Source organism: Oncorhynchus tshawytscha, linkage group LG15, assembly GCF_018296145.1.
Source record: "Oncorhynchus tshawytscha isolate Ot180627B linkage group LG15, Otsh_v2.0, whole genome shotgun sequence".
NCBI classification, from domain to species: Eukaryota; Metazoa; Chordata; class Actinopteri; order Salmoniformes; family Salmonidae; genus Oncorhynchus; species Oncorhynchus tshawytscha.
This window is the reverse complement of record NC_056443.1, coordinates 25,595,755-25,619,727: the sequence shown is the minus strand read 5'-3', so window position 1 is coordinate 25,619,727 and position 23,973 is coordinate 25,595,755. Positions and strand designations below refer to the sequence as shown.

Below are 23,973 nucleotides of genomic sequence, written 5' to 3'. Positions count from 1 at the left end.
CAATCTGAGGTCAAGGATCGTTTTGCATTGCTACTTCCGCCTTACTTGCCGGCCGCTTCTTGTTGTCAAGAAACGTCACTTCTCAGCTCAGAAATTACATTGTGATATTGGCGATAAAATGGCATCACCTAACTCATATAAACTAAGCTGCTCTATACCTGGTCATGAAATGGATGTGAGAGGTCTTTCAGCTGCTTTTTTCCCTGACGGAGCCTTTGTGTCTGTTTCCCGAGACCGAACCGGACGAGTCTGGGTACCAAACTCAAGGTACCGCGAGCTAGCTTAGCTCAACAGACAATAATGTGGTTCTCACCATTTTAATGTCGTAAAGATAATCAGTTAGGAACCCTAGCCACACACATCTATGCCCCTCTCAATTCAACATAAGCATTATGTAAAGGCAAACCAACAAGTCGCTGCTATTGTATCGACGCTAGCTAGCAAAATTAGCGTTGTCATTCTCTTAGCAAGTATTATGCAGTGTTTTTTCCACATCGGATAGTCCCCCATTCATAACACGCCAACTGTAGGTGACACAAGGTTTCTTAAACTTGATGGACGAGATTTATCGCTAGACCTTATGGCTATTGTTAGCTAGCTAGTTAGCTAACGTTATTAACGTTTCCTTTATAGCTAGCAACGCTTTTCTATAGCTAGTTAATCATTAGAAATAGCCAGAGCCTGTTCAGAATTTGACACCGCCCTGTTCTGCGTTGGAAATGTAATACAATGTAATATCATATAACATGTTTTGTCTCTCTTCAGCCCAGACAGGGGGTTCACAGAAATGCATTGCATGACAGGTCATCAAAATTTTGTATCCTGTGTATGCATCATCGCTCCAAGTGACACATATCCTCGGGGACTCATAGCCACTGGTGGAAATGACCACAACATATGTGTTTTCACACTGGACCAACCACAACCATTATTCACCCTCAAGGGACACAAAAACACAGGTAGAGTTGATAAACAGTTAATGCATTATTGTGCAACACCTAATTGAACGTGATTACTTTACTTCAAATACCAACTCGGTCTGATGACACTTTTGTTGTGAATAGCTAGAAATGATCCATGATATGTATGTCCACAGTGTGCACTCTGTCCTCTGGAAAGTTTGGAACCCTACTGAGTGGCTCATGGGACACCACAGCAAAAATCTGGCTCAATGAGAAGTGCATGATGACCTTACAGGTAAAGTGTATGAGACATGTTCAGTAGGGCTCAATTTAGCAAAAACATTTTGCGACATAAAATGAAAATCTGTGTTCTTAATGAATAAGTTTCGCAACATTTTCTCTGTCCTGAACACAACCCAGGTGAGTGAATATGGCTAGATGTGCTCTTTTGTATTCCAGGGGCACACAGCAGCAGTGTGGGCAGTGGTCATATTACCTGAACAAGGCCTCATGCTGTCAGGATCAGCTGACAAGACCATCAAGCTGTGGAAGGCTGGGCATTGTGAGAAGACATTTACAGGTGAGAGATTAATGCACCCACAAACCACTGTTCCCTCTATAAATATGGTGGCAGTACTGAGGCCAGACGTCACTGAATGCATTCTTCTGTCCCAGGTCACGAGGACTGTGTCAGAGGGCTAGCGGTGGTCAGCGACCTGGAGTTCTTTTCCTGCAGCAATGACACCAGTATCAGGAGATGGCTGGTGACTGGGGAATGTGTGCAGGTATACTACAGCCATACCAACTACATCTACAGCCTGGCCGTCTTCCCCAATGGACAAGGTACAGAATGGACGACTGATCCCAGACAGTCTACCTGTGCCCTGTTTTTAGAACCACTATGCCCTAGGAATGTGTGACAGTCTGTTTGTAGAACCACTATGCCCAAGGAAAGTGTGACAGTCTGTTTGTAGAACCACTATGCCCAAGGAAAGTGTGACAGTCTCATTGTGCTTCAAATACATTTTATTTGTCACATGCGGTGAATACAACCTTACAGTGAAATGCTTACTTACAAGCCCTTACCCAACAATGCAGTTTTAAGAAAAATAAGTGTATAGTAAAAAAATAGATAAGTTAAGTTGACAATTGTTAGGGCCTTCCTCTGACACCTCCGGGTATAGAGGTCTGGGATGGCAGGAAGGTTGGCCCCAGTGATGTACTGGGCCGTACGCACTACCCTCTGTAGTGCCTTGCTGTCAGAGGCTGAGCAGTTGACGTACAAGGCAGTGATGAAGCCAATCAGAATGCTCTCGATGTTGCAGCTGTAGAACTTTTTTGAGGTTCTGAGGACCCATTCCAAATCTTTTCAGTCTCCTGGGGGGGAATAGGCTTTGTCGTGCCCTCTTCACGACTGTCTTGGTGTGTTTGGACCATGATAGTTTGTTGGTGATGTGGAAAACAAGGAACTTGAAGCTCTCAACCTGCTCCACTACAGCCTGTTGATGAGAATGGGGGCATGCTCGGTCCTTCTTTTCTTGTAGTCCACAATCATCTCCATTGTCTTGATCACGTGGATGGAGAGGTTGTTATCCTGGCACCACACGGCCAGTTCTCTGACCTCCTCCCTATAGACTGTCTCATCGTTGTCGGTGATCAGGCCTACCACTGTTGTGTCGTCGGCAAACTTGATCATGGTGTTGGAGTCATGCCTGGCCATGTGGTCATGGGTGAACAGGGAGTACAGGAGGGCACTGAGCACGCACCCTTGAGGGGCCCCCGTATTGAGGATCAGCATGGCAGATGTTTTTTTGTTTTTTCCTTAAGGGGTGTGTTGTTACCTACCCTTACCACCTAGGGACGGCCCTTCAGAAAGTCCAGGATCCAGTTTCAGAGGGAGGTGTTGAGTCCCAGGGTCCTTAGCTTAGTGATGAGCTTTGAGGGCACTATTGTGTTGAACACTGAGCTGTAGTCAATGAACAGCATTTTCACGTAGGTGTTCTTTTTGTCCAGGTGGGAAAGGGCAGTGTGGAGTGAAATAAAGATGGCATCATCTGTGGATCTGTTGTGGCGGTTTGGGATAATGGTGTTGTTTGGGATAATGGGATAATGGTGTTGTTGTGAGCCATGACCAGCTTTTCAAAGCACTTCATGGCTGTAGACGTGAGTGCTACGGGTTGGTAGTCATTCAGGCAGGTTATCTTAGTGTTCTTGGGCACAGGGACTATGGTGGTCTGCTTGAAACATGTTGGCATTACAGACTCAGTCAGGGACAGGTTGAAAATGTCAGTGAAGACACTTGCCAGTTGTTCAGCAGATGCTCGGAGTACACATCCTGGTAATCTGTCTGGTCCTGCAGCCTGGTGAATGTTGACCTGTTTTTAAAGGTCTTACTCACATCGGCTACGGAGAGCGTGATCACACAGTTGTCCGGAACAGCTGATGCTCTCATGCATGCTTCAGTGTTGCTTGCCTTGAAGCGAGCATAGAAGTAATTTAGCTCGTCTGGTAGGCTCGTGTCACTGGGCAGCTCGCGGCTGTGCTTCCCTTTGTAGTCTGATAGTTTGCAAGCCCTGCCACATCCGACGAGCATCTGAGACGGTGTAGTATAATTCAATCTTAGTCCTGTATTGATGCTTTGCCTGTTTGATGGTTCGTCTGAGGGCATAGTGGGATTTCTTATAAGCGTCCGGATTAGAGTTCTGCTCCTTGAAAGCGACAGCTCTACCCGTTAGCTCAGTGTGGATGTTGCCTGTAATCCATGGCTTCTGGTTGGGGTATGTACTTAAGGTCCCTGTGGGGACGATGTCATCGATGCACCTATTGATGAAGCCAGTGACTTATGTTGTGTACTGCCATTGGAAGAATCCCGGAACATATTCAGTCTGTGCCAGCAAAACAGTCCTGTAGCTTAGCATCTGTGCCATCTGACCACTTCTTTATTGACCGAGTCACTGGTCTGCCCTGTTTTAGTTTTTGCTTGTAAGCAGGAATCAGGAGGATAGAATTATGGTAAAATCTGCCAAATGGAGGGCTAGGGTGAGCTTTGTATGCATCTCTGTGTATGGAGTGAAGGTGGTCTAGAGTTTTTTTTTCCCCCTTCTGGTTGCACATTTTAATATGCTGGTAAAAATTTGGTCAAATGGATTTAAGTTTCCCTGCATTAAAGTCCCCGGCCACTAGGAGCGCCACCTGGATTAGCGTTTTCCTGTTTGCTTATGGCCTTATACAGCTCATTCAGTGCAGATTTAGTGTCCGCACTCTTTTGGTAAATGGTGTGGTCTACAGCTTATCATAAGATACTCTACCTCAGGCGAGCAAAACCTTGAGACTTCCTTCATTTTAGATTTCATGCACCAGCTGTTGTTTACAAATATACACAGACTGCCACCCCTTGTCTTACCAGAGGCAGCTGTTCTATCTTGCCTATTTAGCATAATTTAGCTGTATTTTATCCATGTTATCGTTCAGCCACGACTTAGTGAGACATAAGACATTACAGTTTTTAATGTCCCGTTGGAAGGATATTCGTGACCGTAGTTCAACTATTTTGTTATCCAATGATTGTACGTTGGCTAATAGGACTGATGGTAGAGGCAGATTACCCACTTGCCGTCAGATCCTTACAAGGCACCCCAACCTATGTTCCCGATATCTCTGTCTCTTTGTCATGTGAATGACAGGAATGTCATAAGACACGGTGGCAGAAACATTATGTACAAAATAAGTTACAAATGATGCGAAAAAACACGCACAATTGGTTGAGCGCCCGTAAAACGGCAGCCATCTCCCCCGGCACCATTATGTTTTCATAGTAGAAAAGATAACTCCTGCACACACGATATTGCCTCTGCACATTTACTTTGTTGAAGTTTCCATCAGACATTTTTCAAGACAATCTGTTGGTGCTCTCCTCCCCTCTCAGATTTTGTGAGCACAGGAGAGGACCGGACCTTGAGGATATGGAAGCAGGGCGAGTGCCAACAGACCATCCGTCTCCCAGCCCAGTCAGTGTGGTGCTGCTGTATCCTGCCCAACGGGGATATAGCTGTGGGAGCAAGGTAAACCCCACTGTTAATCCCACTGTCTAACCATTTCGATCTCACTGTCAAAGGACATGAGACATAGCAGTATAATACATGAAAACAACTGCATCACCTCTATTAGAGATAGATATACAGTACCAGTCAAAAGTTTGGACACACCTACTCATTCCAGGGTTTTTGTTTATTTTTACTATTTTCTACTTAGTAGAACAGTAGTGAAGACATCAAAACTATGAAATAACTCCTGTGGAATCATGTAGCAACCAAAAAAGTGTTAAACAAATATTTATATTTGAGTTTCTTCAAAGTAGCCACCTTGTGCCTTGATGACAGCTTTGCACACGCTTGGCATTCTCTCAACCAGCTTCATGAGGTAGTCACCTGGAATGCATTTCAATTAACAGGTGTGCCTTGTTAAAAGTTCATTTGTGGAATTTGTTTCCTTAATGCGGTTGAGCCGATCAGTTGTGTTGTGACAAGGTAGTGGTGGTATACAGAAGATGGCCCTATTTGCTAAAAGTCCATATTATGGCAAGAACAGCTCATATAAGCAAAGAGAAATGACAGTCCATCATTACTTTAAGACATGAAGGTCAGTCAATATGGAAAATTCAAGTGGCAGTCGCAAAAACCATCAAGCACTATGATGAAACTGGCTCATGAGGACCGCCACAGGAAAGGAAGACCCAGAGTTACCTCTACGGCAGAGGATAAATTCATTAGAGTTACCAGCTTCAGAAATTGCAGCAGGGTATAACTGCTTCACAGAATTAAAGTAACAGACACATCTCAACATCAACTGTTCAGAGGAGGCTGCGTGAATCAGGCCTTCATGGTAGAATTGCTGCAAAGAAACCACTACTAAAGGACACCAATAATAAGAAGAGAATTGCTTGGACCAAGAAACATGAGCAATGGACATTAGACCAGTGGAAATCTGTCCTTTGGTCCAAATTGTTTGTGTCTTTGTGAGACGCAGTGTAGGTGAACGAATTATCACAGCATGTGTAGTTCCCACTGTGAAGCATGGAGGAGGACGTGTGGAGGTGCTTGGCTGGTGACACTGATTTATTTAGAATTCAAGGCACACTTAGCCATCATGGCTACCACAGCATTCTGCAGCAATACGCCATCCCATCTGGTTTGCGCTTAGTGGGACTATAATTTGTTTGTCAACAGGACAATGACCCAACACACCTCCAGGCTGTGTAAGGGCTATTTGACCAAGAAGGAGAGTGATGGAGTGCTGCATCAGATTACCTGGCCTCCGCAATCACCCGACCCCAACCCATTACAGCCTTATTCTAAAATTGATTAAATAAAACATTTTCCTCATCAATCTACACACAATACCCCATAATGACATGGCAAAAACAGGTTTATAGAAATACCTTATTTGCATAAGTATTCAGACCCTTTGCTATGAGAATTGAGCTCTGGTGCATCCTGTTTCCATTGATCATCCTTGAGATGTTTCGATATCTTGATTGGAGTCCACCTGTGGTAAATTAAATTGATTCGACATGATTTGGAAAGGCACACACCTGTCTATATAAGGTCCCACAGCATGTCAGAGCAAAAACAGAGCCATGAGGTCGAAGGAATTGTCAGTAGAGCTCTGAGACAGGATTGTGTAGAGGCACAGCTCTGGGAAAGGGTACCAAAATATTTCTGCAGCATTTAAGGTCACCACAGTGGCCTCATCCTTCTTAAATGGAAGAAGTTTGGAACCACCAAGACTCTTCCTAGAGCTGGCCGCCCGGCCAAACTGAGAAATCGGGGGAGAAGTGCCTTGGTCAGGGAGGTGATAAAGAACCCGGTGTTCACTCTGACAGAGCTCCAGAGTTCCTCTGCGGAGATGGGAGAACCTTCCAGAAGGACAACCATCTCTGCAGCACTCCACCAATCAGGCCTTTATGGTAGAGTGGTCAGACGGAAGCTACTCCTCAGCGAAAGGCACATGACAGCCCACTTGGAGTTTGCCAAAAGGCACCTAAAGGACTCTCAGACCATGAGAAACAAGATTCTCTTGTCTGATGAAACCAAGATTGAACTCTTTGGCCTGGCACCATCCCTACGGTGAAGCATGGTGATGGCAGCATCATGCTGTGTGGACTTTTTCCAGCGGCAGGGACTGGAAGAGACTCGTCAGAATCAAACTAAAGATGAACTGAGCAAAGTACAGAGATCCTTGATGAAAACCTGCTCTAGTTTCACATCCCAGCAGGACAACAATCCTAAGCACACAGCCAAGATGACGCATGAGTGGCTTCGGGACAAGTCTCAATGTCCTTGAGTGGCCCAGCCAGAACAACGACTTGAACCCAATCTAAAATCTCTGAAGAGACCTGAAAATAGCTGTGCAGCAATGCACCACAACCAACCTGACAGAGCTTGAGAGGATCTGCAGAAGAGAGGAATGGTAGAAACTCCCCAATTACAGGTGTGCCAAGCTTGTAGCGTCATACCCAAGAAGACTCGAGGCTGTAATCGCTGCCAAAGGTGTTTCAACAAAGTACTGAGTAAAGGATCTGAATACTTATGTCAATGTGATATTTCTGTTTTTTATATATATAAATTATTAAAAATGTGTTTTTGCTTTGTCATTATGGGGTATTGTGTGTAGATTGATGGGGGGGGGACTGTTGAATCCATTTTAGAATATGGCTGTAACGTTACAAAATGTGGAAAACGTCAAGGGGTCTGAATACTTTCTGAATTCACTGTATATTATTATTAATTAGTCAGTGAGTAGTTCAAAGTAAATTAAGAGAAACAGTTAAATGGAAAGAGTGAGGAGAGAGCAATGTTGCTGCTGTTACCTTGCTTTTGTGTCACCAATTTGTGTTATTCGCCTCACAGTGACGGCCTCATCAGAGTGTTCACTGAGGTGGAAGACCGCATGGCCAGCCCTCAGGACCTCCAAGCTTTCGAGGATGAGCTCTCCAAGACCACCATCGACCCCAAGACCGGGGACCTGGGGGACATCAAGATGGAGGATCTTCCAGGCAGGGATCACCTTGATGAGCCTGGTAATTATATTACGTACATATTCCATTATATTAATCCATTTCATTACACTATATATGTATTGATATCTATATATTCAATTAACAGAAAACTATTAGGACATTACATGCCCAACATCACTGTTTAGCTATTATTGTTTTTTGCATCTACAGCCCCTGATCACTGACATCTTTCATGAATGATAAACGTATTTTACCAATCTTTAGTAGAACTAAAACTATAAACCACAGAAGCACATGAAAAGTGGAGTAATTCAGAAACGCCCCTTGTTGTATTGGAGTGTGTAAAGTATGCACACTCATTAAGATGCGTGTCTGTCTCCCAGGGAATCGGGAAGGACAGACGCGGCTGATCAAAGAGGGACAGAAGGTGGAGGCGTACCAGTGGAGCGTGGCCGACAGCCGCTGGATGAAGATAGGAGATGTGGTGGGAGGGTCCAACCAGCAGACCTCCAAGAAAGTCAACTATGAGGGGAAGGTGCGGTCACAAAATTCTGTCAGCCGGGGATTGTCAAGCAAATAACTGTCGGTCTCACGGTAATTGACCGTTAATTAACATGAACACACATCCTGGCTTCCCCACTGATGCAGACCTTTGGAACATCTACATTTTAAAAAAGTGTAATAAATCCATTTAATATAGCTTACACCTTTACAATAAATTCATTCTTTATTTTAGACAGGTCTAAAGAAGTATGATATGAAGAAATTGTAGTCTTTCAGAAGAACAGAATAGCATACTGTGAGTTGTTCTTATGTTAGGTCATGATCTGACAATGCCAAATGGCTTTGGGCTACGCAAGTTCATTTAGGAGACGATATTTGCATTCAATTCCATGGCATTTGTTTATATTATTTTATAGTATGAAGAATACAATTGAACCAAGTTGAAATAGAAAGGATATTTTCTCCAAATGATTTGAGGGAGTGCAAACATGCAGCTATTCTGTGTTGAGTGGTTAACAAAGAAATAGGTACTCCTATATGCTTCATTTAGAGTTGATCTACAAACGTTGGGCATGATGCGACACTGATGATTTGAAAAAAGTTGTTTGAAAGGTATGGTTTTTTTTGTGCAGGCTGTACACACTTCATCAGTCTCTCATTCAGAATTTGACAAGCACTTGATAATGACTCAAATTTCACGGCGGCATCCCCTTTTGTGTGGCTGTAAAGCACCCTAAAAAAATCTGGAGTGCTGTGTTGTGCCCTTCTCCCTGAGTGCTGCGCGCTCCGAAGCACCTCGCACTCATATGGCTCTCCATCACATGATCAGGTCTTTCTCACAGGATACAAGTGAAGACAGACACACCGGGGACGCAACTGCGCACGTCCTTATCCAATTCCGAGGTGCATATTGAAGATATTGAAAGAACTGTCCACTTTTACGTTTCGTCAGCCAACAAGATGAGTAGGGTTAGGCCTAACAAACAGCAAAAGCACTAGCCTATGTAAATGTACTGTCCCCCATAGTACAGTCGTGGCCAAAAGTTTTGAATGACATAAATATTAATTTTCACAGTTTGCTGCCTCAGTTTGTATGATGGCAATTTGCATATACTCCAGAATGTTATGAAGAGTGATCAGATGAATTGCAATTAATTGCCTTCTTTACCATGCAAATGAACTGAATCCCCAAAAAAACATTTCCACTGCATTTCAGCCCTGACACAAAAGGAACAGCTGACATCATGATTCTCTCGTTAACACAGGTGTGAGTGTTGACGAGGACAAGGCTGGAGATCACTCTGTCATGCTGATTGAGTTCGAATAACAGACTGGAAGCTTCAAAAGGAGGGTGGTGCTTGGAATCATTGTTCTTCCTCTATCAACCATGGTTACCTGCAAGGAAACACGTGCCGTCATCATTGCTTTGCACAAAAAGGGCTCCACAGGTAAGGATATTGCTGCCAGTAAGATTGCACCTAAATTAACCATTTTATCGGATCATCAAAAACTTCAAGAAGAGTGGTTCAATTGTTGTGAAGAAGGCTTCAGGGCGCCTAAGAAAGTCCAGCAAGCACCAGGACCGTCTCCTAAAGTTGATTCAGCTGCGGGATCAGGGCACCACCAGTAAAGAGCTTGCTCAGGAATGGCAGCAGGCAGGTGTGAGTGCATCTCCACGCACAGTGAGACAAAGACTTTTGGAGGATGGCCTGGTGTCACGAAGGGCAGCAAAGAAGCCACTTCTCTCCAGGAAAAACAACAGGTACAGGGATTGGACTGCTGAGGACTGGGGTAAAGTCATTTTCTCTAATGAATCCCCTTTCCGATTGTTTGGGGCATCCGGAAAAAAGCTTGTCTGGGGAAGATAAGGTGAGCAGCCATGAATAAAGAATGGTACCAACACATCCGCAGAGAGCAACTTCTCCCAACCATCCAGGAACAGTTTGGTGACAAACAATGCATTTTCCAGCATGATGGAGCATCTTGCCATAAGGCAAAAGTGATAACTAAGTGGCTCGGGGAACAAAACATCTATATTTTGGGTCCATGGTCAGGAAACTCCCAGACCTTAATCCCATTGAGAACTTGTGGTCAATCCTCAAGAGGCGGGTGGACAAACAAAAACCCACAAATTCTGACAAACTTCAAGCATTGATTATGCAAGAATGGGCTGCCAGCAGTCAGGATGTGGCCCAGAAGTTAATTGACAGCATGCCAGGGCGGATTGCAGAAATCTTGAAAAAGAAGGGTCAACACTGCAAATATTGACTCTTTGCATCAACTTCATGTAATTGTCAATAAAAGCCTTTGACACTTGTGAAATGCTTGTAATTATACTTCAGTATTCCATAGTAACATCTGACAAAAATATCTAAAAACACTGAAGCAGTAAACTTTGGAAATTAATATTTGTGTCATTCTCAAAACTTTTGGCCACGACTGTACATAAGTTGACATTCTATTCTGTGCAAGAAATAAATATTCAGAACATAGTCTGAGACAGTTGTGAGATGTGATGGATCTCAAATCAATACAAGCACTAGCAGCATCCCAAAAAATGTTTACGCAATGTGTCAAACGCAACAGATCAGAACGTTTAGCTTTAAATTTTGATAAACTATTAGGCTATTTGTTCACATTATAAGTACAGTAATGCGCACATGGCAGTAGGCTAAAAGTGTGAATGTTACATTCGCGAGAGAACACCATTATCAAAAGTTAGCACAAATGTGATTATGCATGTAATGCTTTTATTATAAAGGTGCATTTTTAGGGTGAAAATTATCTTCCTCAAACTTGAAACTCACGCGCTGCGAATGTATGCCAGTTAGGCTCTACAACCGTTATAAAGCAGATGAATGTGCTTAATTTTAAAAAGTTATTTGGCCACTTTAGGTGTGATACTAACCTTATCCAAACAAAAAGGTCAGAGGGGCTACGCTACATGAGGTGTGCGACTATGATTAGAAAAAGTCAACAACAAAAAAAAGGCATTGTTTCTTGCCTTAAGCTGGGCTTCATAAGTGATAATATATCATTCACAAGTGATAGGCTAATATTGTCACCCATCAGAGTATTCTTGATTTAATCTTGTCATTACATATACTAAATAAAATAATTGTTTTGATTTAGAATGTACCTTGATCATGCACCTGTCTCGAAACGGGCAGCGGGAAAAAATACGTCACCTATGCACTTAAATAGCGAATGGAGGACGCTTTTCCCATGGTTCATTTTCATGCCAGCCAGGTAGGCTATACTCCTGTTGTTAAGAGAAGCAATGTACTTAATATTAGGAAAGTTGAGAAATAAATATAGTAGGCCTAGTCTATAGAAAGCTGATGGGATCCTCCTCTTTTTAAGAGGCCATCACTCTGTTTTCTCACTCAATTGCGTGGCCTATGGAAATGTTGCATTACATGAGCTTCTCATGAAGTGTTTGATTAGATTTTTCAATTACATTTGCATTGATGTCAGCGTTATTAGAGGGACAATAGAGTGCTGAGTACCAGGCAGTTAGCAAGTTTGATAGGCTACTAATGACCATCAGCAGCATTAAAGCTTGGAGAAGCCTAATTACTGTGATTAAACGGTCACTTGGAATTTGACTTCCTTCATGACTTGTGAACGACATAATGGCGGTAATAAGGTCGCCGCAACAGCCATAGGTGCACCCCAACGTTAGGTCAATGATGATAACAATAGATAGACAGAGACTTTGTCCTCAGAGGAAAATTGTGTGCTGACTACAAGACAACTCTGGTGAACAGAGTACAGACGCAAGGCAAATTATTCACAAGTGCATTTGATCTTCACTGAGGCGAGCTGTCAGACAGTGAATCACTCAATCCATCTTCCGAATGATTTTCCAGGAGTACGACTTTGTCTTCACCATCGACATCAACGAGGGTGGCCCGTCCATGAAGCTGCCCTACAACGTGACGGACGACCCCTGGCTGACGGCTCACAACTTCCTGCAGAAGAACGAGCTCAGCCCCATGTTCCTGGATCAGGTGGCCAACTTCATCATCGAGAACACCAAAGGACACACCTTGGGAGCCGCCCCACCCAGCGCTGCCGACCCATTCACTGGTAAAGCCACTGGATCAACGAGCGCCATAGGCTACACGTAGGGCAATGTTTTCTTCTAAAGAAAACGTGCAGTGGACCAAGTTCACATAATGTTTAAAATAGACCAGCCTAGCCCAGTAGTATCAATCCATTCACTGGTGAAGCCATTGAGCCATCTTCACTCTATAGGCCACGCCTGGGGCAGCATATTTCTCTTTGATGGGCAATTCCACTGTAAGAGTGACTCAGAATTTTCATTTTAAAATGTATGTCAAACAAAAACCAGTGATTGCAAAGTTAAACAAACCACAAAAGTCTTTGCACAAGGATGACTTTCTATAAAGGTTCACTGAAAATGTCACAAACGCATTGACTTGAAGAACAGTGCAGACGCAAAGTCCGGTAACAGAATGACAGCAGCACAAACCGTCATTCCGTCAATTGCACTCTTCTTCAAGTAAATGTGTTTTTGTAAAATGTTCTTTGGAAATTGTTAAGTCATCCTTGTGCAAAGAGTTGTATGGTTTGTTTAAATTTGCAATCATTGTTTTTTTTTTGTTTGACATACATTGTAATGTGAAAAATCTCAGCATCACTCTGTTACAGTGGAATTGCCTCTAACAAACATTGTGCAACGTTACTGTAAACAATTGGAATAGACGGGATCACAGCAAGTAAATACAAAATGTGTTTGGAATACCAGACTTACTGTATATCTACCCTGCTTTTGTCATGTTCACCATCAGGCTCAGGCCGATACATCCCTGTAGCTGCTGACAATAGAGCAGGTTTTGGGGCTGACCCCTTCACAGGTAAATAAAAACAAATGTCCTTTTCTTGTAGATTTCAGTTTGTTGAGAACATGTTGTTCTAATGTATTATATGGCATTTTCATTCTATGGCTATGCTAATGCATTATTACGGCGCTCTCCCCAGGCACTGGGCGATACATCCCAGGATCGGGGACTCCCACAGGGGCGCCGGTGGGTGCGGCAGACCCCTTCACAGGTAAGTCACTATAGCAATGCCTCGGGTTCAATCAAAGGTTGCATTGACACACAATCCTTTTTTTTTTTTTCACTCATAATAAAAGACAACCCAATAACACTGCTAAAGCAGATGAAATCTAGTCTCTAGTATTTTGTTTGTTTGAGGTGTAACATTTGCCTGTCTTCTTCTCTTCCCAGGTGGGGGTGCCTACTCATCAGCTGCCTCGAGGCAGACCTCCACCAACATCTACTTCCCCAAAACGGACGGGGTGACCTTCGAGCAGGCCAACGCCACACAGATAATGGGTAAGTAAACACTGACCAAAACATGAGCTGTTCGTATTTTATTCCATATTTTCCTACCAGCAGAAATAATCTCTATTTATTCAGCGTACAAAACTGATCAACCAGCACTGTGGCTGAACTGAAACAATGTGCATAGCTATATGAAAACCTCACTACAGAAAATACATCCCGGATATTACAGTGTCCTAACATACTCAATTGCCTCTCTCTATGTTAATGTTTCCCTTTGCCCTTCCACCACCAGCCAAGCTGAGGGAGCTGAACGGTGGGGCCCCTGGTGAATACAGGCTGTCTGAGGAGGTGCTGGGGAGCCTGGAGAAGCTGCTGGTATCTGTATGTGACCCCTGTGCCTCAGAGCAGCCCACCACTGAGCAGATCAGCCTTCTCTGGAAGACCTCTCACTGGCCAGAAGGTAGGCTAACAAACATTATGGGTTTTGTATTTATTAAGGATCCCCATTTAGTTACTGCCAAGGCAGCAGCTACTCTTCAAATCAGTTTATTTGTCACGTGTGCCGAATACAAGTGTAGACCTTACAGTGAAATGCTTACTTACAGGCTCTAACCAATAGTGCAAAAAAGGTATTAGGTGAACAATAGGTAAGTAAAGAAATAAAACAACAGTAAAAAGCACGGCTATATACAGTAGCGAGTCTACATACAGACACCGGTTAGTCAGGCTGATTGAGGTAGTATGTACATGTAGCTATGGTTAAAGTGACTATGCATATATGATGAACAGAGAGTAGCAGTAGTGTAAAAGAGGGGTTGGTGGGTGGCGGGACACAATGCAGATAGCCCGGTTAGCCAATGTGCGGGAGCACTGGTTGGTCGGCCCAATTGGGGTAGTTTGTACATGAATGTATAGTTAAAGTGACTATGCATATATGTTAAACAGAGAGTAGCATGAGTGTAAAAGAGGGGTTAGGGGGGGCACACAATGTAAATAGTCCAGGTAGCCATTTGATTACCTGTTCAGGAGTCTTATGGCTTGGGGGTAAAAACTGTTGGGAAGCCTTTTTGTCCTAGACTTGGCACTCCGGTACCACTTGCCATGCGGTAGTAGAGAGAACAGTCTATGACTGGGGTGGCTGGGGTCTTTGACAATTTTTAGGGCCTTCCTCTGACACCGCCTGGTGTAGAGGTCCTGGATGGCAGGCAGCTTAGCCCCAGTGATGTACTGGGCCGTACGCACTACCCTCTGTAGTGCCTTGCGGTCGGAGGCCGAGCAATTGCCGTACCAGGCAGTGACGCAACCGGTCAGGATGCTCTCGATGTTGCAGCTGTAGAACCTTTTGAGGATCTCAGGACCCAAGCCACATCTTCTTTGTTTCCTGAGGGGTAATAGGCTTTGTCGTGCCCTCTTCACAACTGTCTTGGTGTGTTTGGACCATTCTAGTTTATTGTTGATGTGGACACCAAGGAACTTGAAGCTCTCAACCTGCTCCACTACAGCCCCGTCTATGAGAATGGGGGCGTGTTCTGTCCTCCTTTTCCTGTAGTCCACAATCATCTCCTTAGTCTTGGTTACGTTGAGGGATAGGTTGTTATTCTGGCACAACCCGGCCATGTTTCTGACCACCTCCCTATAGGCTGTCTCGTCATTGTCGTGATCAGGCCTACCACTGTTGTGTCGTCTGCAAACGTAATGATGGTGTTGGAGTCGTGCCTGGCCGTGTAATGTAATGCCTGGGGTCCAGCAACATTAAGGCAGTTATATACAATTTAAAATATTACATGATATTACATTTCATAACCCTTTTCACAACACGTTTTGTTCTCTCAGGCCACTACTCTACTATCACATATCTACAATACAAAATCTACGTGTGTGTAGAGTGCCTGTTCTACCTACATGTACATATTACCTCAATTACCTCGACTAACTGGTGCCCCCACACATTGACTCTGTACCGGTGCCCCCTGTATATAGCCTCACTATTGTTATTTTACTGCTGCCGTTTAATTATTTGTTACTTTTATTTTCAATTTTTTACTTAACACATTTTTCTTAACTTCTTAAGGCATTGTTGGTTAAGTAAGCATTTCACTGTATACGGCGCATGTGACAAATAACAGATTTGTTTTATCGTTTGTGTGTGTCTCTTCACAGTCCCCGCTGTTCCATAAGGTGTGTTTTTATCTTTTATTTAAATCTGATTCTACTGCTTGCATCAGTTACCTGGTGTGGGATAGAGTTCCATGTAGTCATGGCTCTATGTAGTACTGTGCATCTCCCATAGTCTGTTCTGGACTTGGGATGGTGGCATTGTGGGGTATGCATGGGTGTCTGAGCTGTTTGCTAGTAGTTTAAACCGGCACCTCGGTGCATTCATGTCAACACTTCTTAAAAAAAACAAGAAGTGATGAAGTCAATCTCTCCTTCACTTTGAGCCATGAGAGAGTTCCATTCATGTTATTAATGTTAGCTCTCCGTGTACAATTAAGGGCCAGCCGTGCTGCCCTGTTCTGAGCCAATTGTAATTTTCAGAGGTGCCTCTTTGTGACACCTGACCACACAACTGAACAGTAGTCCAGGTGTGACAAACCTATGGCCTGGAGGACCAGCGCTTTATTATAGACAGACTTCTCCCCATCTTAGCTACTGTTGTGTCAACATGTTTTGACCATGACAGTTTACAATCCAGGGTTACTTCAAGCAGTTTAGTCATCTCAACTTGCTCAATTTCCACATAATTTATAATAAGATTTAGTTGAGGTTCAGGGTTTAGTGAATGATTGTGCCCCAAATAAAATGCTTTTAGTTGTTGTAATATTTAGGAATAACTTATTCCTTGTCACCCATTCGGAAACTAACTACAGATCTTTGTTAACTGATGCAGTGACATCACTCTCTGTAGGAGCTGACGTGTATCGTGTTGAGTCATCCGCATACATAGACACTCAGTGGCATGTCATTAGTAAAGATTGAAAAAATTAAGGGGCCTAGACAGCTGCCCTGGGAAATTCCTGATTCTACCTGGATTATGTTGTGTAGAAGCTTCCATTAAAGAACACCCTTTGTGTTCTGTTAGACAGGTAACTCTTTATCCACAATAAAGCAGGGGGGTGTAAAGCCGTAACACACATGTTTTTTTTTCATCAGCAGACTGATTGATAAGGTCAAAAGCAGCACTGAAGTCTAATAAAACAGCTCCCACAATCTTTTTATCATCAATTTCTCTCAGCCAATCATCAGTCATTTGTGTAAGTGCCGTGCTTGTTGAATGTCCTTCCCTATAAGCGTGCTGAAAGTCTGTTGTCAATTTGTTTATAGTAAAATAGCATTGTATCTGGTCAAACACCATTTTTTTCAAACGTTTCCAAAGGGTTGGTAACAGACTGATCAGCTATTTGAGCCTGTAAAGGGGGCTCTACTATTGTTAGGTTAGCGGAATTACTTCTGCTTCTCCAAGCCTGAGGGCACAAATTGTTTTACTATAGCCTTGGGCAGGACTAAGGTTTATCTCACTAGACTGGAGTTCTGATAAGCATTTTATTGTTTGACTTCAGTTTCAGTGTTTTCAAGAATAAAAAGCCCTATCAGCCTTTTCAGGCATGTGAAACTATTGCACATTCCAGTATTTAAACTTATGGTGATGTCCCTTGTGAGCCTACTATCACTTCATTGACCTGTAATCATATCTTCTCTCTCCTGTCCTCCAGACATCGTCTTCCCCGTCCTGGACATCCTGAGGCTGGCGGTGCGCCACCCACAGGTCAACGAGAGCCTGTGCGGCGGCGACGCGGACAATGGCGTTGCGCTCTGCAACCACCTGCTGAGCCTGATGAAGCCGCAGGCCCGGCCAGCCAATCAAATGCTGGCGCTGCGGACGCTCTGCAACTGCTTTAGTGGCTGGCGTGGCCGAGCCCTCCTATTGGCCCAACGGGAGGCTGTCCTGTCGCACGCTGCCGACCTGTGCTCCGTGTGCAACAAAAACATTCACATCGCCCTGGCCACTCTCGTCCTCAACTACGCCGGCTCCCTCCACGGCCAGCCTGACCTGGAGGCCAAGGCCCAGTGTCTGTCGGTGGCCAGTGCGGCGCTGGAGTCGGTGCAGGACAAGGAGGCGGTGTTTAGGCTCCTAGTGGCCCTGGGGACCACAGTGGCCTCCGACCAGACGGCCCAGGATCTGGCCAAGTCCCTGGGGGTCACGTCACAGATCGCCAAGTACACCTCCGTCACCGACCCGGCCAAGGTTGGCGAGTGCTGCCAGCTGGTTTTAAAAGAACTGCAGTGATCTGATCTCATTTTCTGTGTTTTAATCCGCTCCAGTATCCCCTTTCCCCTTACATTATTACTAGTCTCTGTTCAAGTGTTTTATTGATTTCTGACTGGTGGACTGTTGGATTGCATGTGCTGCAATAAAAAGATGTACAAATTGAATATTTCATTCAGCCTTTATTAATGATGGAGTTGGTGAGAAAGTAGGATTGAAATAGAAATGGCTGCGTTTACACATGCAGCCCAATCCTGATCTTTTGATCAATCAGATCAGCTCTGAAAAAGATCTAATGTGAAAAGATCTGACTTGATTGGTCAATAGACCAATTAGTGGAAAACATCCGAATTGGGCTGGGATCAGGCTAGTTTATCACCCATCTGCTACATTACCTGAGTTAGACACAGTTGAATCATTAGATGAATACTAAAAGGTCATTGATCTTAAAGGAATAGTTCACTCAAATTACAAAATTACATTTGGTTTTCTTACCCTGTCTGTAGACTGCTTACTGGGAAAGGAAAGCAATATGGAATTTGGGTGAACTATCCCTTTAAGTTTAGAAAGTCATGTAACATCAAGCAAAAGCAAGTTTTCACCTGGCATCGTGATCCGAGACTCAGAAATGCATCAATCGCAGATCAGAACACAGGTGAAAGCATGCAATGAATGTCCACTCTGCAACAATGAAGTAAGTGGCATGTTGTCCCCAGTGCCACCCTCTTGGTGAACTATTTACCCAGCTAAATAATGTAACTGTAAACAGTGGAATCTCAACTATGATTGCTGCATGGGATAGCAGCTGTCTTATGGGCTCCTAAACAATTCTGCTATGTTTTTTTTGAGCTGGTCTTAACTTTTTTTTGGTGCATAATGTTTCCTCCATTTCCTATGACTGGAAACCGCTTCTGGACATCAGAACAGCGATCACTACCCTCTATTTGGACGAAAATGTGTACTAAAATGAGTTGGCAGCTCTGGACGCTCTGCTTACTCTGGACCATGCCCTAATCCCGGGAATCGAAACAGGAAGTGGCGGAGAAACAGGCAGGTGAGCCGGCCCCATGACAAGACTTCGGTCGGTGAGTAAATAGACTGCCATTGCCGTCTGTCCTACTAGCAAACGTGCAGTCACTGGAGAACAAACCATGACTATCCTATCAATGGGACCTAATATCCTATGTTTTTCAGAGTTGTGGCTAAACGAGGACATGGATATAAAGTACCAGTCAAAAGTTTGGACACTTACTCATTCAAGGGTTTCTTTATTTTTACTATTTTCTACATTGTAGAATAATAGTGAAGACATCCAGACTATGAAATAACACATATGGAATCATGTACTAACCAAAGTGTTAAACAAATCAAAATATATTTAATATTTTTCAAAGAAGCCACTCTTTGCCTTTGACAGTTTTGCACACTCTTGGCATTCTCTCAACCAGCTTCACCTGGAATCCTTTTCCAACAGTCTTGAAGTTCCCACATATACTGATCCTTTGTTGGCTGCTTTTCCTTCACTCTGCGGTGCAACTCATCCCAAACCATCTCAATTGGGTTGAGGTCAGGTGAATTGTGGAGGCAAGGTCATCTGGTGCAGCACTCTCCTTTGTCAAATAGCCCTTACACAGCCTGGAGTTGTGTTGGGTCATCGTCCTGTTGAAAATCAAATGATAGCTCCACTAAGCGCTAACCAGATGGGATGGAGTATCGCTGCAGAATGCTGTGGTAGCCATGCTGGTTAAGTGTGACTTGATTTCTAAATAAATCATAGACAGCACCCCCACACCATGCTTCACGGTGGGAACAACACATGCAGAGAAAATCCGTTCACCTACACTGCGTCTCACAAAGACACGACGTCCATTGCTCACTGGAGAGACGCTATCCGAGGCGGTGCAGCCAGCGGGTTTCTCCACGCATCGCGCCGACAGAAACAAACATCTTTCTGGTAAGAAGAGGGGCGGGGGCGTATGCCTTATGGCTAACGAGACATGGTGTGATGAAAGAAACATACAGGAACTCAAATCCTTCTGTTCACCTGATTTAGAATTCCTCACAATCAAATGTAGACCGCATTATCTACCAAGAGAATTCTCTTCGATTATAATCACAGCCGTATATATCCCCCCCCAAGCAGACACATCGATGGCTCTGAACGAACTTTATTTGACTCTTTGCAAACTGGAATCCATTTATCCGGAGGCTGCATTCATTGTAACTGGGGATTTTAACAAGGCTAATCTGAAAACAAGACTCCCTAAATTTTATCAGCCCTGCCCCGCCCTCCTTTCGGAAAAGCCGACCACGACTCCATTTTGTTGATCCCTGCCTACAGACAGAAACTAAAACAAGAGGCTCCCACGCTGAGGTCTGTCCAACGCTGGTCCGACCAAGCTGACTCCACACTCCAAGACTGCTTCCATCACGTGGACTGGGATATGTTTCGTATTGCGTCAGATAACAATATTGACGAATACGCTGATTGGGTGTGCGAGTTCATTAGAACGTGCGTTGAAGATGTCGTTCCCATAGCAACGATTAAAACATTCCCTAACCAGAAACCGTGGATTGATGGCAGCATTCGCATGAAACTGAAAGCGCGAACCACTGCTTTTAATCAGGGCAAGGTGACCGGAAACATGACTGAATACAAACAGTGCAGCTATTCCCTCCGCAAGGCTATCAAACAAGCTAAGCGTCAGTACAGAGACAAAGTAGAATCTCAATTCAACGGCTCAGACACAAGAGGCATGTGGCAGGGTCTACAGTCAATCACGGACTACAAGAAGAAATCCAGCCCAGTCACGGACCAGGATGTCTTGCTCCCAGGCAGACTAAATAACTTTTTTGCCCGCTTTGAGGACAATACAGTGCCACTGACACGGCCTGCAACGAAAACATGCGGACTCTCCTTCACTGCAGCCGAGGTGAGTAAGACATTTAAATGTGTTAACCCTCGCAAGGCTGCAGGCCCAGACGGCATCCCCAGCCGCGCCCTCAGAGCATGCGCAGACCAGCTGGCCGGTGTGTTTACGGACATATTCAATCAATCCCTATACCAGTCTGCTGTTCCCACATGCTTCAAGAGGGCCACCATTGTTCCTGTTCCCAAGAAAGCTAAGGTAACTGAGCTAAACGACTACCGCCCCGTAGCACTCACTTCCGTCATCATGAAGTGCTTTGAGAGACTAGTCAAGGACCATATCACCTCCACCCTACCTGTAGGCAACAACATCTCCACCCCGCTGATCCTCAACACTGGGGCCCCACAAGGGTGCGTTCTGAGCCCTCTCCTGTACTCCCTGTTCACCCACGACTGCGTGGCCACGCACGCCTCCAACTCAATCATCAAGTTTGCGGACGACAACAGTGGTAGGCTTGATTACCAACAACGACGAGACGGCCTACAGGGAGGAGATGAGGGCCCTCGGAGTGTGGTGTCAGGAAAATAACGTCACACTCAACGTCAACAAAACTAAGGAGATGATTGTGGACTTCAGGAAACAGCAGAGGGAACACCCCCCTATCCACATCGATGGAACAGTAGTGGAGAGGGTAGCAAGTTTTAAGTTCCTCGGCATACACATCACAGACAAACTGAATTGGTCCACTCACACAGACAGCATCGTGAAGAAGGCGCAGCAGCACCTCTTCAACCTCAGGAGGCTGAAGAAATTCGGCTTGTCACCAAAAGCACTCACAAACATTGAACATTGTTCAATGCATAGCACTCAGGAAAAGGTGAGCCTTTTGGGCAGTCATGCTGGCGTAACAATGTGTTTGTCTAAATTTGTCATCACATTTTCTTTTAATAGATAATATGTATTTACAACAAGAAACATGATCTACCATGATAGATTCACTCCAACTACTCCCTTGAGCCTGCTTGTTGTGTCTGTATCCTACAGAAGTATTGACATTTCTTTTTTTAATTTAACCTTTTATTTAACTAGGCAAGTCAGTTAAGAAGAAATTCTTATTTACAATGACGGCCTACCCCAGCCAAACCCTCCCTAACCCGGACAACGCTGGGCCAATTGGGCGCTGCCCTATGGGATTCCCAATCACAGCTGATTGTGATACAGACCGGGATCGAACCAGGGTCTGTAGTGACGCCTCTAGCATGGCGATGCAGTGCCTTAGATCGCTGCACCACTCGGGAGCCCAGAGGTCAGGCCGGCTCCTATGCTGCAACGTGGTCTCCTGGAAGCCTTGGGCTTCCAATAATGAGGTAATCAACCTGAGATGGATAGTGGAGGCTGGTGGGAGGAGCAGGTTCACTGTAATGGCTGGAATGGAACCAATAGAACAATATGAAACATATGGAAACCACGTCTGACTACATTCCATTTACTGTACTCAATTTCAGCCGTTACAATGAGCCTGTCCTCCTATAGCCACTCCCACCAGCCTCCATTGACCCCTATAATTTACCCAGTTGTGTTGTGAATATCATACGTAGACTATTTCAGGGTTGAGTATGGGTTACCCGGGAATCATATCTCAACATTCTGGGCCAGTTTCCTGGACTAAGCTTGATATGTGTCAGGGAAACCGACCCTGTATGTCAGTTGTTTCATGTTTCAGTAACCTCATTGGTTGGCCATTCCTCCTCACCAACACAGATGGTCAGTGCGCAGAGTTTGTTATAAGGGCTGGACTTATCACAACGGTTACTGCCACTTCCATAGTCTGTAGCACCGAGCGCAAGGCGACATGGAGCGCTGCCGTCAGGGAATGCAGGGAGAGGTGAGAACATGTAACCTATTTTGATAGAATGTGCATTTATGTTGTAGGAAACTAAAGTTTCTTATTTTTCCTGTGGTTCAGGTCACCAAGCCAATCTGGTGGGCATTTTCTCCAAGGCTGATATGAACTGGCTGTTGGACTTAAGTGGACGGAAACCATTCTGGATAGAACAGAATACTTATTTGACCTATCTCCATTGGCTGAAAAGTGACTCAACATGCATGAGTGTGCGTGCGTCTACATTACCTCACTCACTGTCCACTGCATATCTTAGGACTGACCAACAGTGAGAGTAGGGGACGCTGAGGGTGGGTGAGTGGAGAGCCCGTCACCTACACCAACTGGAGGGAGAGCCCGCCCAGAGGCAAGAGCAGGTGTGTTCTGGTGTTGAGGAGGGCCAATCGGCAGATCAGAGACTGTAAGACGGGCAGGGGACATCGCTACGTGTCTTACGTCAAGACGTGAGCCAAGAGGGATCTCTACGTTGGATTCATGATATGAAACAGAACTGTTTCTTTCCACTGCCGTTGCAACAGGAATGGAGCTGACCCTCAAGACAAGCTACATTCATACAGCCAATCAAACAATTACCTAAAGGTACCAAAATAACAGTTAATATGGTACTACAGCAATAGATTAATGAAGAGGTCAGCTTCAATTAAAGAGTTAAAGTAGTAGTGCGTTGCAAACTCAAGTCAGCAAACATGTCACCGATGCACCGCTGAAGCTCTGTCATATACACTCTGTGGCCAGTTTATTAGGTACACCCATCTAGTACTGGGTTCGACCCCCGTAGACATGAAGGGATGCACCTGGTCAGCAGCGATGTTCAGATACGCTGTGGTACGCAACAGCCTGTACTGTTGCCACCAGGCAGGATGGGTCCATGGACTCACGCTGCTTACGCCAAATCCTGACTCTGCCATCAGCATGATGCAACAGGAACCGGGATTTGTCAGACCAGGCAATGTTTAACCACTCCTCAATAGTCCACTAGAGCCGCTTCTTCTTGTTTTTAGCTGACAGGAGTGGAACTCGGTGTGTACATCTGCTGCAATAGCCCATCCATGACAAGGTCCGACGAGTTATGCGTTCCGAGATGCCGTTCTGCTCCGTTATTTGTCTGTTTGTGATTCTTGCCTTCCTCCTTTAACCTCTCTCATCAACCAGCTGTTTTCAACAACAGGACTGACTGGATGTTTTTTGTTT

The 23,973-nt window shown here is 44.6% G+C and overlaps 1 protein-coding gene across 1 annotated transcript; it reads left to right on the top strand.

Annotated features, from left to right (window-relative positions):
* Positions 1 to 39: 39 nt before the first annotated feature.
* LOC112214713 (phospholipase A-2-activating protein) lies at positions 40 to 18,176 on the top strand. Its single transcript, XM_024373667.2, has 14 exons — positions 40 to 267; positions 766 to 959; positions 1,097 to 1,197; positions 1,362 to 1,482; positions 1,578 to 1,745; positions 4,828 to 4,963; positions 7,811 to 7,980; positions 8,304 to 8,455; positions 12,297 to 12,516; positions 13,242 to 13,307; positions 13,432 to 13,503; positions 13,683 to 13,790; positions 14,035 to 14,202; positions 17,456 to 18,176. Exons 1-14 carry the CDS (start codon positions 119 to 121, stop codon positions 18,028 to 18,030), a joined length of 2,400 nt encoding a protein of 799 aa, XP_024229435.1. The 5' UTR covers positions 40 to 118; the 3' UTR covers positions 18,031 to 18,176.
* Positions 18,177 to 23,973: the final 5,797 nt, after the last annotated feature.

Excerpts from the sequence above, each read along its gene's own strand:
- LOC112214713 (XM_024373667.2), top strand. The coding sequence starts at position 119 with ATGGCATCACCTAACTCATATAAACTAAGCTGCTCTATACCTGGTCAT. Across the intron at positions 1,746-4,827 it reads CGTCTTCCCCAATGGACAAG|ATTTTGTGAGCACAGGAGAG; the intron begins GTACAGAATGGA and ends CTCCCCTCTCAG. Across the intron at positions 13,791-14,034 it reads CAACGCCACACAGATAATGG|CCAAGCTGAGGGAGCTGAAC; the intron begins GTAAGTAAACAC and ends TTCCACCACCAG.